General features: G+C 39.9%; 1 protein-coding gene across 2 annotated transcripts; it reads left to right on the top strand.

The window, feature by feature from the left end:
• Positions 1 to 1,266: 1,266 nt before the first annotated feature.
• rrp9 (ribosomal RNA processing 9, U3 small nucleolar RNA binding protein) lies at positions 1,267 to 14,637 on the top strand. 2 transcript variants are annotated; one of them, XM_080421600.1, is made up of 15 exons: positions 1,267 to 1,448; positions 1,972 to 2,066; positions 3,914 to 4,026; positions 4,712 to 4,779; positions 4,887 to 4,928; positions 5,662 to 5,788; positions 6,388 to 6,512; positions 6,635 to 6,727; positions 7,682 to 7,782; positions 8,263 to 8,397; positions 8,579 to 8,641; positions 10,176 to 10,333; positions 10,870 to 10,949; positions 11,530 to 11,603; positions 14,079 to 14,637. In XM_080421600.1, the coding sequence occupies exons 1-15, from the start codon at positions 1,365 to 1,367 to the stop codon at positions 14,347 to 14,349; spliced, it is 1,629 nt and encodes a 542-aa protein (XP_080277726.1). In that variant the 5' UTR covers positions 1,267 to 1,364; the 3' UTR covers positions 14,350 to 14,637. The 2 variants fall into 2 exon arrangements, with proteins under 2 accessions (XP_080277726.1, XP_080277727.1); XM_080421601.1 differs by having other exon boundaries at positions 10,176 to 10,321.
• Positions 14,638 to 16,857: the final 2,220 nt, after the last annotated feature.

Consider the following 16,857-nt stretch of genomic DNA (forward strand, 5'->3'; position numbering starts at 1 on the left):
AGCATGATTCTAACAACACAATACACAAATCTGGTATGGGAGTCCCTGGAACAAAATATTTTCAGATGGGGGTCCGCGGACAAATACATTAATTTGGGGGTCCCTGACATGAAAATATTTGAGAACCACTGGTTTCATCAACCGTAATAAAAAAAAATTAACCATTGGAAACAAGCCCAATTAAAGCAACTACATTTAGAAACAAGCCCAAATAAGCGACTACACTTTAGAAACATGCCCAAAAAACCGCAACCCGCAGCCGCAAGCCCGCAACTACCAATATTATTTACAAGCAACTTTACAGAAAAACAAGCCAAAAGTTGCTTATAATAAGCCGACATGGCAACGCCGTTATTCTGGCGGACGGACCGCTCTCTCATGACGTGTTTACTTCCCCTTTTTTTTAAATCTACATTTCTCCGGTCTGCCGAGAAACGTAGACATTTACCGTACTTTGTGCATTTATTGTGACATATATTCACTACACAATGTGACACATTTATATCAAGCAAAAATGTGGTGGTGTGTTTATTTTATTTATTCATCTACTATTCATATCCAATTTTTTCCGGAAGAGATCGGTGGACACGAAACGATCTTCCGGGGGAAACATTTGACCGCAGTACCAGTTTCCTGTTTGACATTGCTAACGCTGCTCAGCCAATGAAACCCCTGCGTTTGGAAAAGAAGGCGGGACGTGGGGCCGTATCGTCCAATCACTATCCACAAATACACAGCAGGGGCAGTGTTGCCATGCCCGCTTACTATAAGCTACCTTGGGCTTGTTTTTCTGTAAAGTTGCTTGTAAAATACTGGTAGTGGTGGTTTTGGGGGTTTGTTTCTAAAGTGTAGTTGGCACTAGTTGCTTATTTTGGGCTTGTTTCCTAATGTTGTTTAAACCAGTGTTTCTCAACCATTGTCATGTCAAGGCCAAATTAATATGTATTTGTCTGCGGACTGAAAATAGTCTGTGCCATGGGACCCATGTTCCAGATTTGTGTTGTTAAAATATTCCAAAAATGTTCACATGTTTTCCAAGATTATTTTGAAAATAGCAGATCTACAAGCTTTTAGATCTGCAATTTTAAATGTATACAGTACATAGTATATAGGTTTAAAGTGCTCATAGTGGCATAGCCCTAGTCTAGTGCCCTAGTCTAGTTACTTCTCTTGGGCTTGTCTTCCTAGACCTGGTTGCTTGTTTCTCTCACACAACCTGGCAACACTGAGCATGGGCGGGGCTTCAGAGCTCATAGTGTGGTTGAGGGAAACCCATGTGGGGATGAATGTTGTCTTTAAATGTGCGAAACACATCTTTCAGAAAAGCTTATTTTCCTAGACCTGACGGCTTGTAACTTTTCGTCATGTCTTCTTTCTTCATAAAGAAGAAGGACAACCCGAAGCTCTCGCAAAAAGGAAGCGACCCAAAGCAAACGAAAAAAAGAAAGGTAAGTTCAACTGTTAGCAAGATAGTTAAAATGTAGTTGTAACCATACTTCATTCTAGGAGATTGACGTTTTATTTCCAAGTAGTATAATGTCACTTATCAGCCAGTGTTGCTAGTCCTAGTAAGAACATTAGACAGTAAAACAGTAATAGAGAATGTACTTTAATGAATAAAACCCCACTTTAAGAATCACTGCTTTAACCATTCTGTATGATATAGACTATATCATACAGAATGGTTAAAGCAGTCGTCCTCAAAGTGGATAATATAATTATCTATATTATAGATAATGCTAATATAACCACTACATCTGCAGTGGTTGGAGGAGGTCTTCCTACTCTCTCATTGGCACATTTAGATCCTGGTGTCGGGTAGGACTCCTACTGGTGGACAAGTAGTACTGCCTGAAGCTTTATAAGTGCAATAATATCCCCCTGGCCAAGTAACACTGGCTTTAACACTGGATTTTATTGTGCATGTTGATGGCTGACTAATTGTGTTGTTTGTTTATTATATTGTTGCAGATCGATGGCGGCTCAGGACTTATTAGTAAAGGACGAGTGAAGAAGACTAAGGCCAAATACAACGAAGAGATTTCCAGTGACTCTGAGGGAGAGAGGTGAACATATCACAGACTGATTTAGCTCTAGAATGGCTGTGATGTCGCATACATGTCATGTATTGCATAATATGCACAGCTATAGATCACTCCCAGGTTAGACTGCCCGGTATTTAAAGGAGTAGTTCACCCCAAAAATGACTTACTTTCTATCAATTACACACCCCATGAAGCCTTGAATTCATGGAGATTGTTTTGTTGTTGTCGCATTCCTGAACCAATAATTTGATTTCCGGCCGGAAAGATGCTAAAGTCACTGGTAGGAGATTCCGCAAAGCCCGCAAGTCTCCTATGACTATGCCAGTCATCAAATTATTGGCTTAGGAATGCGACAAATACAAAAAATCTCCATAAATTGATTGTGTAATTGATAGAAAATTTTAAAAAAAATGGGGGTGAACTACTTCTTTAACCTGTAGCACCAATAATGAATTGCTGAGATTTGGGGTCAGCTCTTATTGTCATCTTGTTTCATCTTGTGTCATCATGGATATGAAACAAAATCCTACATGTCCGCACAATCCTACAGGATCCCAACCCTAGTCATTTAAGCGATATTGGTGCCTTAATGATTCCCTCTTAACGGGCCGGTTCCCTTTAACGATTCCTATTAAAAGATTTAATTTAATTTTTGGCCTTCATTTAAAAAAAATGATAAACAATCATACATACAGTATTGCATATTATTGTAGTGGTTCTCAAAGTGAGGTCCAGGGACCCACTGGGGTTACTTATGGACCCTTGAGAGTTATGATTGTCCTTGAAATTAAAACATTGTATAGCAGGCGTGAAGTATACCAGCTCTGACAGTGTGATTTAAAAAAGACGGTTCCAAATGTGATGCAACCGATTCCGGTTCCTCAATGTTGGGATACGGTCCCTCCGGATCCGGATCCCAACCCTATAAATGACAAGAGCTGACCTCAAGTCTTCTTGTAAACCTCATTATGTCCAAAACTGTTACTTCTCAAGAAAAAAGTTAAAATGTGGAGATAAGAGCCCGACAGCAATGATTTATTGGGTGAGTACTACAAATTAGAGTGCCATGGCGATCACCTCCTCCCAAAGAGCGTAATATGGGTGTCATCTATGGCTGTGTATTATCGTTGCTGTCGGGCAGAAACCGTATCTCCATATTTTAACTTTCAGTGTTTTTTCGTAAATTAATGCGTCACACAAAAGTATGAAAAATAGCAGATTGAGTTTGTAGATCTGCTATTTTTGCCATTTTTTTTATTTGAATCCTAAAAAGTAAAAGCTTTGGACATATGAGGTTTCCGCCTGACAACCTGAGACGATATGTAATACATGACATTATTCATGTATTATTCATCCATTCTATGGCTAGGACTGTTCTCACTGATGGATCTGACCACACTACATACATCTAAAGCAGTGGTTCTCAAACTTTTTCATGTCAAGGACCCCCAAATTGACACTTATTAGCCCGCGGACCCCCATTTGAAAAGATAAGCCAGGGACCCCCATAAGAAGATTTTTACGGCTCTAGCCGTAAAAAAAACAATTTCAAGGACCCCCAGTTTGACATGCATTATAGGCTACGAACCCCCATTTAATGGCATTTATATCTCTGGGACCCCAATTCATATGGTAAAATCAATGTTAATTTAACTCTGAGAGTGGACCCGTTAGGGTCCATTTGGTTCCGTTTGGACACTCTCAGAGTTACAGACCCATAAGGGTCCATTTGGTTCCTGTCCATCATTTAGCTGGGGACCCCCTGGAACCCCCTCAAGTACCCCTGGGGGTCCCCGGACCCCACTTTGAGAACCAATGATCTAAAGTATCTGTTTAAATACTGTTTTGTTGTACCTGTTATTCAACAGCCAAGGAGTGCAAAAGAAGAGGCCGGCGAAGGAAGAGATTGAATATGACGAAACGCCACAGGAGAAGAAACTTAGATTAGCTAAACTTTATCTTGATCAATTAAAGGACGAGGGTGAGTCTCACGGTCTGCACCGCTAGCCATTCAGTATTAACCAATTAAGACCAGGAACGCATCTGTGTCGTTTTTAGATTTCTTTGGCTATTCAAAAATAGCAGATATACAAGCTCATAGCGCGGCGCTATGAGCTTGTAGATCTGCAACTTTGTTTAAAAAAAATTGTGAACATTTTTGCAAATCTTTAGTTTGAATATATATGTATATATTTAAAGCGAACATTTGTACCTCAAATCTTTGCTTCTGGGGATTTTACAAATGTCTTCTAACAGGTTTCTGAAAAACGTATGTTTATATATCAGTGGTTCTCAAAAGGTTTCATGTCAAGGACCACCCAAAATTATATGTATTTGTCCGCCGACCCCATCTCAAAATATGTTGTTCCAGGGACCACTCCCAGAAGCAAAGATTTGAGTTACAAATGTTCACTTTAAAACAATATATATCTATGATTTGCACAAATGTTCACGATTTTTCAAAAAATAGCAGATCTACAAGCTCATAGCGCGGCACTCGGTGCCGCGCTATGAGCTTGTAGATCTGCTATTTTTGAATAGGTAGCCAAAGAAATCTAAAATGACACGTATGCTTTCCTGGATTGAATGGGTTAACCATCATCATGGCAAAATCAAAGCACCAGTTGTGGTCATTATCAGATGAAGTGTGTATCTTTGTTGAACAGAGGAAAATAAAGCAGAAGAGGACACATTCCAGGATGACTTAGTTGCTGGAAGACTTCAGGATGAAGTTGTAAGAGAATGACTTTTTGTTTTGAAAATGAGATTTCATCTGTATTGTAATCATTGTTTTTTGGTGTTGATAATGATGTAATGTTGACCTCCGATCTGACCCTACAGCTCGAGCAGAAAGGAAAGCTGCAGCGACTCATTGCCAAAGACGTGAGTGTGTCCTCCCTCTCCTGTGTTTATTGTCTGAATGAATTAGCATTCTTAAGAGTGCTATGAGTTATAACTAGGGCCACAACTCGCTATCAATTATTTTTTCGATTAATTTAATAATTGAGAAGCGTGTAAAAAAAAAAAAGCTGTATATCAACAAATTATTTAACAGTGTTTTGAACATGTTGCTGCTTGATTAACACATTCCACGCCAGAGTTTAATATCATAATGTACTCACCAGTGCCAGCGATTTATTGGTGTTTTTTAGTTTTTTTCACGTCGCCACAGACCTGTGAGTGGCCCAGAGAAGACCGTTTCAATCGCCGACATTCCATTTTGCAGTAGTCGCGGTTTATGTTAAACAGCGATCAGCGAGGAGAAAAACAACTCCGAGATAATGGGGGATTAGGGGAAGATTTAGAGCGGTGGCGGGTGGGAAATCTGGGAATGAAAATCTCCGGATACGGATATTTCCATATCCGGGTGTGCTACAATGAAATGTGTCACTGCGAGGGAGGCCTACAATGAAATGTGAACCTGTGAGAAAAAAAAACACCACTTCGCGTAGAACTACGCGACTGGCACGCTGCGCAATTATTTAGGTTCGCGTAGAACTACGCGATTGGCACGCAATGTGTTAAACTGTTGCACCCATAATTATAACTGTGAATTCAACCCAGTGACATAATAACATCCTTTTTAAATATGAACTGATTTGTTTGGACTTTTCAGCTGCTGCCCCCTGATGCCTCTGAGATCCGTCTGTTGAGAGGGCACAAACTGCCAGTTACGTGTCTGGTCATCTCACCCGATGACAAGTACATCTTCTCTGCTGCTAAAGACTGCTCCATTATTAAATGTCAGTATTCTACCCATTTACCACATACGCCCAATAGCGAAGGTAGCTGATCTACAAGCTCAGAACTGAACTTGTAGATCGGCTATGTGTTCGCTGTTAATCCATTAAGAACGGAGAAAGCATCTGTGTCATTTTCTATTTTAACAACTTCATTATTTTATACGTGGCCATTCAAAAATAGCAGATATACAAGCTCATAGCGCGTCACTTCGTGCCGCGCTATGAGCTTGTATATCTGCTATTTATTTTAAAACCAAAATATTTTGAGACTGGGGGGGGGGGGGGGTCCGTGGCCAAATTCATATCATTTCAGGGGTCCTCGACATGAAAAAGTTTGAGCACCACTGATATAGCAACATAGGTTTTTCAGAAAACCTAAAGCGGTCTTATCCATTGTACATGGCGGACGATAGGCCTGACCTCGATTATACGAATAGTCGACTAATCAGTCGAGGGGAGTCTGAGTCGACTGCCAATCTCTTAGTCGAATTATGAAACTGGCCAATCAGATTCGACTATAGAAATCCTTAGTCGGGGACAGGCCCAGTGGACGACTATTCCTCTGATCGTTGACCGCTCCCTATCATTCTGTTTCTCAGGGGATGTAGTGAGTGGTAAGAAAATGCACACGATCACCGGTGGACGAAAGGGTACAGAGGATCGCCATGTTGGACACACGGCCACTATCCTCTGTATGTCCATTTCATCAGATGGAAAATACCTGGTGAGTTATCGTGCCCGGTACGGTCATTTTAACCATCTGTAACACCTGCCATTGTTCGTTGTACACTTACATGTGACATTATGTAATGGTAACGGCATCTACTTGATTTCAATCCTTTTCAGGCCACTGGAGACATGAACAAGTTGATTATGATCTGGGAGGCAGAAACGTGTAAACACCTATATAAGTTCACAGGACACCGTGGTCCCGTGTCGGTAAGACCCGCTAATGTGTCTCACATTAACATGCTAAAAAGTCTCTCTCTGCTAATGTGTATCACATTAACATGCTGAAAAGTCTCTCTTCTCTCCATGTACATACACTTAAATAACCTCTGTCCGTCATTCTGTCTGATCCCTCAATCAGTTGAGCAATTGATCTGAACACGGACATTGACCATTAGCAAAGACACTGACTAAGCCTGTTTTCACTTTTCCCAAATGTAAGCAGTGTTTAGCGTTTTTGTCAACTCTGTCATACTGTAAGCAGCGGAGATTTGAAGTTCCTGTGCACGCGTGGCCACGGCCTATAGCCTCTGTTGTCATGGTTACGCTCCCCGCAGGCTATAGGATCTGTAGCCGCTGGGTGGATTTAGCTTGGTGGCTACTAACAGTATACACACACACAGCGACACACAGAGAATGCCAACAGACAGACCTGGCTCACAGCTCCAAAGTTATATGGACTTTGATTTTGGAGCCGTGCCCACAGAAAGAGTTATATGAGCTGATGAGCGCGGTGGATATCATTTCCATACCGCGTGACTGTTTATTAGTGTTCTGTTCGAATCATGGACATTTTGTTATTGGCACAAATAGCGTAGCTGAAACGATGTAAACATCGACATCAGGTTAATGACCGGGTTGTTACACACAGCCATGATCAAATGAGCAGCCTCCTCTCCAAAAGTTAAACTAAGCAAATACTGTGTACACAGCGCATAACCCAAAGTCTACAAACACCTTGAGTGCACACTTCTCTCGGTATGGACTGCATATGTATTTAACCATATTATCTTGTGTAGAATCTGAAAAATTCTCTCTCTATATAATTTATTATAATCTTTTTCCCAACCATATTGTACACGTATATGAATTCAACCATATTGTCTTCTCTTATGTATCTGAAACACCCTGCTCTTGTGAATCATCAACAACTTCAAATTTCAGGGTCTTTCGTTCAGGAGAGGAACTCATGATCTGTACAGCGCGTCTCACGATCGCTCGGTCAAGGTGTGGAACGTGGATGAGAATGCCTACGTGGAAACTCTGTGAGTACCTACCCGAGCACCATTGACCGCGATGACGTGATTACTCTGCCCGCAGCAATGTGTGGCAGCGGTAATCTGTCCTGTCTGTCTGTGTGTTCATTTGATAACCGTATATAACAGATTCTCACAACACTTGGAGGGAATTGTCAATACACTGCCCTGAAGAGATGAGATGATTAACCCATTAAGACCTGGGACGCATCTCTGTCATTTTTAGATTTCTTTGGCTATTCAAAAATAGCAGATCTACAAGCTCATAGCGCGGCACCGAGTGCCACGCTACAAGCTTGTAGATCTGCAATTTTTTGAAAAATCTTGAAAATGTGTGCAAATCTTTGAATATCTATTTTTCCATAGCGAACATTTTTTACTCTCTGTCATGAAACTCAGTGAGGGTCCGTGGGCCCAAAGCATATCAAACTCTAGGGGGTCCTTGAGAACGTTTGAGAATCACTGGTTTATCATTGTGAACGTGTATAGGTTTGGCCATCAGGATGTCATCACTGGACTAGACTGCCTGAGTCGAGAGCGCTGCGTGACCTCAGGTGGGAGAGACAGAACTGTGAGGGTGTGGAAGATCGCAGAAGAGTCTCAGCTGGTGTTTAATGGCCACGAGTGAGTATCTCTACCGTTTAGTGTGGGTGGAGAGCAGGGAATCAAACTGGTGCAGTTATGTGGTTAACTTAACCGGCTGAGCCACCACTTATTTCAGAATAAACTTTTGACTATAACATAATTAGCGTCTTTTAACTGGCTTGCCTAGTAGTGTAACTGCCTCTCCTTTGATCATCTCCAGTGGCTCAATTGACTGTATCCAGCTCATCAACGAGGAACACATGATAACCGGAGCAGATGACGGGTAAGCCTTCCACTGTGTCGCCCAATGGCAAGTTAGTTTTCACCGGGTACAACTCATCCTAAAACTGAGCCATGTGATCCGGTAATAAAAAATAAAAAAATCAGTTGGGTTCCGGTCTGCGTCACATTGTTTTTGTTCCCCACATAATGCGAATCAATTTCGCGAGTCTTGCTACGAGTTATAAAAGATGGACATAACAAACGATTATAATACCAAAAGAAACAAAACTATTTCTAAACCAGGGGAATCATCAGCTCAGTGGCCTTATGGTTCGAGTGTCAGAGGTTCAACCCCTGGCCGAGTCATACCAAAGATGCTCTGATTAAGATTTTTGGGGCCGATCACTGGAAGCAGTATCTGCCGATCCCGATATTACCGATCACAGCGTCAAATCCATAAATTCTTCTATTTATTATGTTACTGTAGCAGTATTTATATTCAATGATTATTGCTGTCATGTTCAGGTCATGTTCTACTTGCCCGAAAAGTAAATTTCCATTATAAAATGATTTTAACACTTTACTTTTTCCTTGCAAATTCTGGGGCTGCACGATAGACAAAATGTCATACCTCCATACTTATGCCAAATATCTCAATAGCTATACAATATGACTATGGTTCACACACGTTATTTTATATTTTTAAGTGTAGCAACAGTGAAAACTCGTCATTCTTCAAAAACAGTATATTATAGGTCAGCTGGCTGGGCTCTTATTTTAAATTCCACAGACCAGAAGTTACTTATTACTTAAGCCTCTTATTTTGAAGTCCACCAACCGGAAGTCAAGAGTTTACTTTCATCTGACTTGACACATGCTAAGCTTTGCTGACCACAAACTTTAGTACTGCACTGTTGTTTTGAATCTGACGCTTTTCAATAGGCACTAGTAGGTAATAGGCAATAGGCACATAGACTAACTTAACATAGACTTGTTTGACAGCACTGTGATCAGTGTATTTATCAGACATTTAAAACTCTCAATACCTAGTAAACTTGACCCTAGGCTCCGTACTTTGTCTGCTCTTTTTACCTCTACACTCTACCTCTTCTAAAGTTCCCCTCAGAATATAGGGATTTTAGGGTAAGTGGTTAATGTGAATATAAGAAAAAGGTCCCATCATACAAAGATTTGGAGATCCCCCTGTAGTAACTCTGAGGACCCCCTAGGGGGCGTTAGGTGGAGCTGCAGCCTGAGATACTGTGCGTTACAGAGAGAGAACACTTCTCCATACGACAGTGTTTTACAGAGAGTATACTTCTCCATTCAACGGTGGTTTACCGAGAGACAATACTCCTCCATACAATGGCGATTGGATGGTGAATTCACCCATGATCGAATGTGATCAAATGATCAAAGCCGATAGAGGCATTATCGGGCGATCGGTCACCGATCGATCGGAGCATCTCTTTACCAAAGACTAACCTTTACATCAAACAGAAGATAGGCTCCTAACCTATATGGGTCACATGGCTTCGGAACCAGCAGTTCTCAAGGCTACCTACTTATGTATCGTTTTCCTGTTTGTTTTGCAGCTCTCTGTCTCTTTGGAGTGTCAACAAGAAGAAGCCCTTGGGAACTGTGAAGCAGGCCCACGGGTGCCAAGGCGAGGTGGGGCTGGAGCAGCCTCATTGGGTGTCATCGGTAGCAGCGCTTCACAACTCCGACACGGTCGCCTCAGGTGCTTCTAGCTGTGAGAGTCCTTTTCTAAACATGGACAGCACACAACATAGCGTGTCTATGTTGTGTGGGAGAGTAACAACAAGACGACACACCATGTTTTTCGCTTTACATTCATTCATTGGCTGACTTGTCTGTGTAACTTGACTGGCATGGCACATGCTCGTAGTACTATGCAAAATGGTCACACAAAATCTGTAAGGTACCCCTGAGTCTGTGAGTCCTAATCTCACAAACCACTGGACCAGATTTGTGCCAAATTTCTTATGCATGCTGCCTTTAGGGCAAGGAAGTAACACCCTGAATTTAGTTGTCTTTCTTTTGCTTCGTTGTACATCAAACGGCTCATAACGCAACACATTATGAGCTTGTTGATCGGCTATTTTGCGCTGAACATTCGCTTATGTTGGCTCGCCTATTATGACATGCCCAGAATAGTCTTGCTAGGGTTCATGTGGTTGATGCAACAAGAGCCCTTTTCTTTCCATTTAAAGTTCCAGGAAGTAGAGGAAATAAATATTTCAAAATCTACAATGATTGTGTCTTCAGGTTCCCACAACTCGAAGGTGCAACTGTGGAAGTGTGGCCAGGGCTTCAAAGGACTGAAGCCTCTCTTCAGCATACCAGTGGTAAGTAAGCCCCTCGGTTTGACCCCCTTTCTCATTTGTCCTGGGTACTAAAAAAGAAAAGATGCTACATACTTTCAGTGGTGGAAAAAGTACTCGGACATTTTACTTAAGTAAAAGTATCGATACTGCAATATAGAAATACTCTGTTACAAGTAAAAGTCCAGAATTCTAAATTTACTTGAGTAGAAGTACAAAAGTATTTGTATCAAAATGTACTTAAAGTACCACAAGTAAAAGTACTAAAATGTTTGAAAATAGCAGATCTACAAGCTCACAGCGTGTCGCAATGCGACACGTTGTGAGCTTGTAGATCGGCTATTTTCAAATAGCCTCGGTATAAAATAGGGCTAAAGTGATTAATGCATGTTTTATAATGTAGTCATTTATATTGTACTTAAGTACATAACTTGAGTAAATGTACTTAGTTACTTTACACCACTGCATACTTTGCCAGCCATGTTAAAACTGTGTGAATTCTACCCGGGAACTAATTGGATCTTGGATTTCCACTCGGTGAGAGGCTAATGTTTAAACATTTCTGAACACCATTGTGTGTGTGTGTCTCTCCTCATTATCCCAGACGGGCTTCGTCAACAGCCTGAAGTTCTCAAGCTCCGGTCAGTTCCTGGTAGCAGGTGTGGGACAAGAGCACAGGTAAATGGAGTAATGGACATGGGCTCAAACATTTGCTCGGCCCGTTATGTTTATTGTCTCTGTATTCGACATTGATATCGTCGCTGTCAGGTGGAAAACCTTGTCCAAAACCGTTCCTTTTTATTCATATTTTAAACGCATTTTAAATATTAATATTTTAAACTTATTTTAAATATTAATATTTTAAACACATTTTATATAATATGATTGTTATTCGTGGTTCTGAAGAGGCTTTAACCACTTAAATCCTATATACTTTGTATTCCTGGCCCTCTTTTTTTTCACCTCTACACCATACATGGGCAACTGGTGGCCGGGGGGCCACATGCGGCCCCCACCTTCACTTAATCCGGCCCACAGGTTAATATCGGAATACTGATATATTATTGATTTCAGCTGTTACAATTCCAAACATGCAAACATGACCCACTTTAATTACTTCAGTCTTCTATATTAGTAGCTTAATGACTAGTGACTAGTATTAAAATTCTATTTTATTTTTTTATGTCCAATGTATTTGTATTTAAGTTCAAAAAGTTAACATAAGTATATTAAATGCATTTGAAATTAAATAATGTTGCTTTTCAAATCAAAAATAGCAAACAAATCAGGATTCCAATTCAAAAATAGCAAAAATAGCCGATCTACAAGCTCAAACCGCGTTGCAGCGCGTTTTGAGCTTGTAGATCGGCTATATTTGCTACTTTTGTGTGACATAGAATGCCAATTTAAATTCATTCATGAAAAAAGGTTTCTGCCCGACAACAACAATATACAATGTAGAGTGAGTGTGGAAATATAGTGGCCCTCTCCATCATTAAAGAAAGTTGCCCACCCCTGCTCTACACCAAATCTCAGATCTACAAGCTCAACAACTCGTCGTTTTGCAACGTGTTGTGAGCTTGTAGAACCGCTATCGTTTCCGAATGCTCACGCATTATGACATGTCCAGGATAGGGACGCTAGGGTTCATGTGGGTTCATTTGGTTAATCAATGATAGTCCAGAAGTGTCAATGCCTGAGATCCCCCACTAGATGGCACTATGAAACCATAGCAAGCTTTTAATGGCATGATTAGCCTACTGTTTATAGCAGTGGTGGAAAAAGTACTCATACGTTCTACTTAAGTAAAAGTATCAATACTGCAATGTAGAAGTACATTTAAAAGTTACAATTAAAAGTCCGGAATTAAAAAAGTACTTGAATAAAAGTACAAAAGTATTGGTATCAAAATGTACTTAAAAGTACCAAAAGTAAAAGTTTAATTAGTTTTAAAGTTAAATGTTTGAAAATAGCAGATCTACAAGCTCACAACATTGTGCTTGTAGAGCTTGTAGATTGTCTATTTTCAAATAGCCTATGTATAAAATAGGGCTGAAGTGGTTAATGTATGTTTTATAATGTAATAATTGATATCTGCAAAGTAACGAAAGTTTTCAAATAATTGTAGTGGAGTAAAAGTACAATATTTGCCTCTGAGATGTAGTGGAGTAGAAGTAAAAGTATAGACAATTAGAAATACTCCAGTAAAGTAAAAGTACCTCAAAATTGTACTTAAGTACAGTACTTGAGTAAATGTACTTAGTTACTTTACACCACTGGTAGGCAGTATGTTTGACATTTTGTACTTAAGCTTCTTAACAAACGGATTGAGATGGAATATCGGCTTCCAATGTGTGATTAGCAACAAATTGGATTCAAGAATATTGTGAAGGTGGATCGTTTTGTAATTGTTATGGCTTCATTGTTGGCCTATTGATAGACTCGATGGTAATGTATTATGAAATCGTTATGAAGCTTTCATTTAAGCAGATGATTATGTTGTAGTTAATGTATAAAATACAATGTATTTCATGCTGCCCCTATACGTTTGATTGGATTTCATTTTCACGCGATATTTGACTAGATGCCACATAGGCACTGAATCCCTATTAATTATCACCACATTCTAGCAGTACTGAAGGATTATTAATTTGCTTTCCCCCCCCAGAGGTTAATACGAAAAATGCCAGAGAACGTTATGCTCAAATGGAAGCTACATGATGGCGCTGTGGGATTGTACTGAACAGATGATCTCAAAGGCATTTTTTTTTTATGCTGAAACATAATGCAGTAAATACCACTACATGCAGATAATTAATTTGCATAGTAGTGCATACATCATAGAGATGTCATCCATGACTGTCATAGGCTGCCCACACACCTCCGTGGTGCACATTGGAGCCAGCAATTTCGACGTGGATCCCCAGATCCACATGATGTGATTGCTTTATATTTGAAATTGTGTTTTTAGTTTGGTAATGTCAAAACCAAATGAAAAAATAAATGAAGCTCCAATCTAATACATGCATAATGAAACTTCCTCAGTGTTAGGTTGCCAACAGACGGGCCTTTCTTTCTCTCCCTCCTTCCCTCCCTCTCGCTGTCTGTCTGTCTCTCTCTCTCTGATGTGTTTGTTCTTTGCATTTCTTCAAGGTTGGGCAGGTGGTGGAGATTGAAAGAAGCAAAGAATGGGATTTACATTATTCCTCTTAAAAGACAAACTCCTCAAAACGAAGACGCTCCCCAAACTGAAGACGCTCCCCAAACTGAAGACGCTCCCCAAACTGAAGACGCTCCCCAAACTGAAGACGCTCCCCAAACTGAAGACGCTCCTCAAAACGAAGACGCTCCTCCTCAAAACGGAGAAAAGGAAGAAGCCAAGCCCGATGATGATGTTGAGCCGAAAGAACAGGAGACTGCTTAATATGTATTCCATTTTTCTTTATTTTGTGTTGTGCATTGAACTCTCTCATTTGTTTTTTTCAGCAAGTTAATTCCACTGGAGAGCTTTGTTAAATGCCTGTTATATTCTACAGTTCAATGTTCCCTTTAAGAAAAAGCAGCACACCAATACTTAAAATAAAAGAAGGAATTAGCACCTCCTTTTCACCAATTAATTTGTTTATTTGTTTTGCCGTTCCACGCCTTCGTTGTGTGAAATTACACCTGTACCCTTTCTGCTAATACAGGATATACTATTTCTCAACACTGATTGCCTTGTGACGTGATTTCATCCTTTTGTGTAGATAAGTGCCCATGAGACCTGGAGATAGAAGTTGTTGCTGTCGGGTGGAAACAACTTGTATGTCCAAAACCATTCCTTTATAATAAAAAAAAAAACGTTTTAAATGGTGAAAATAACCGATCTACAAGCTCACAACACGATGCGATGTGTAGTGAGCTTGTATATTGGCTATTTTCACTACTTTTCTGCGTAGGGTATTCATTTACGGGGGGAAAAAAACCTAAAGTTGAACTATGGAGATACAAGGTTGCAGCCTGACGGCAACAAAGTGTCTTCCACAGCTCGGAGCTATTAAATCCATCAGATGGGAACGGCTGGGACAGAGCGGAGATGGTTTTGACAGATTAATCCTGCACAGTTGGTGAGGAGTGTCTTTTGAGAAGAAGCCGGTCTCATAGGAGTTGAGTCGTATTGAAGGCATCCTCCTCTGTTCTCATTGGATTATCAGTCAATATTTTTTGTCTTGTGTTCTTTGAGGGGAGGTCTGACTAATTGTATTTTTTTTTTGGTTTACCCTGGAAAGGTGAAAAGGGCTTAACCCATTAAGACCGGACAGGGAAAGCATCTGTGCATCTGTGTGTCATTTTAGATATCTTTGGCTATTCAAAAATCGCAGATATACAAGCTCATAGCGCGGTACAGAGTACGGAGTTCAACATTTTGAAAATGGGTGCAAAAATTTGAATGTATTTTTAAAGCGAAAATTTTTAACTCAAATCTTTGCTTCTGGGGATTCTACAAATGTCTTCTAAATCCTAAGAGTTTTTTTTTTTTTTTAAAACATATGTTGCTATAATATCAGTGATTCTCAAACTTTTTTCATGTGAAGGACTATTTGTTCGTGGACCGCCCCATCTCAAAATATTTTGTTCCAGGGACCCTCACCAGAAGCAAAGATTTGAGTTAAAAAAAAAAATCTAAAAATATATACACAAATGTGCCCCAATTCTCACGATAAAAAAAAAAAGATCGCAGATCTACAAGCTCGTAGCGCGACACTCGGTGCCGCGCTATGAGCTTGTAGATCGGCTATTTTTTTTAATAGCCCAAAGAAATCTATAAAATGACACCGATGCGTTCCCGGTCTAAATGGGTTAAAAGGATATTTCACTTTCAAATTAAAGGGACACTTCACCCAAAAAAAACTTTGTTTCAATGGATTAGTCACGCCATGGAGACTTGAATTCATGGATATTTTTAAGTTTTTGTCTCATTCCTAAGACAATAATTTGATGACCAGCGGACCGGTAGGCAGCGGTTCCGCTAGGAGACACAACGGAGACTCGTTGTGTCTCCTACCGGAACCGCTGCCGGTCATCAAATTATTGTTTTAGGAATGAGACAAAAAAAAATCCATTAATTCAAGTCTCCATGGGGTGACTAATCCATTGAAACGTTTTTTTTTGGGTGAAGTGTCCCTTTAAATAAAGATGAAAAAATGTATAAAAAAGATTAATGCAAAATCACCCCCCCCCTCCCCCCCCCCAACGCAGTAGAACGTATTTCTACTTCGTGAGGGGGCTGTGATTTTTCCATTACTTTTTTCTATTTATATATATATATATATATATATTCATTATTTTATTAAAGTGAAATATCCCTTTAATAAAATGTCCTAATGTAGTTCATTTGTATTTTAGCTTTATGTTATGTGACCTCACAACTGAGGGAGATGCATGGAGTTGCATTGCCAGTACCAACACTTAACGTACATCTTTCAATCACAAAGATGTACGTTAATGTTCTCCGGGAATGTCATTCTCTAATGATAAATGGTTATGTTATGCTTATTCTTGAAGGCATATAACCCCGCAAGAAATATTTTTTGAGGAAAACCTCTGGCTAACAGACAATGTAGAACTATTACGTTTTGTGTTAGTCTCTGTATTAAAAAGTGTTATATATTAAGCCTGCTAGACTAGTACAATTTACATGATCTATCTGCTTAATATATACATAATTGACATTCTATATATTGTCATTGTCAGGTGGAAAACTTAAGTCCTAAACCTTTCAGGAAATGCGGAAGAAAATAACCTTTGTTCCAATGGATCCAATATAGTTCTTATTTAGTCACAAGCTCATTTTAATACTTTTCATTCGTTCAATATAAAACCCACAGACAGACTTAAAGGGATATTTCACTTTCAAACATGTTTGGGGTCATTTTAACATCTACTCAGGGTT

This window comes from Gymnoscopelus braueri, assembly GCF_963280865.1.
Source record: "Gymnoscopelus braueri genome assembly, chromosome: 3".
In the NCBI taxonomy this organism is placed as follows: Eukaryota; Metazoa; Chordata; class Actinopteri; order Myctophiformes; family Myctophidae; genus Gymnoscopelus; species Gymnoscopelus braueri.

Coding starts and splice junctions, on each gene's coding strand:
- rrp9 (XM_080421600.1), top strand. CDS start 1,365: ATGTCTTCTTTCTTCATAAAGAAGAAGGACAACCCGAAGCTCTCGCAA. Junction 1,449..1,971: donor AGCAAACGAAAAAAAGAAAG/GTAAGTTCAACT, acceptor ATATTGTTGCAG/ATCGATGGCGGCTCAGGACT. Junction 4,929..5,661: donor AGCGACTCATTGCCAAAGAC/GTGAGTGTGTCC, acceptor TGGACTTTTCAG/CTGCTGCCCCCTGATGCCTC.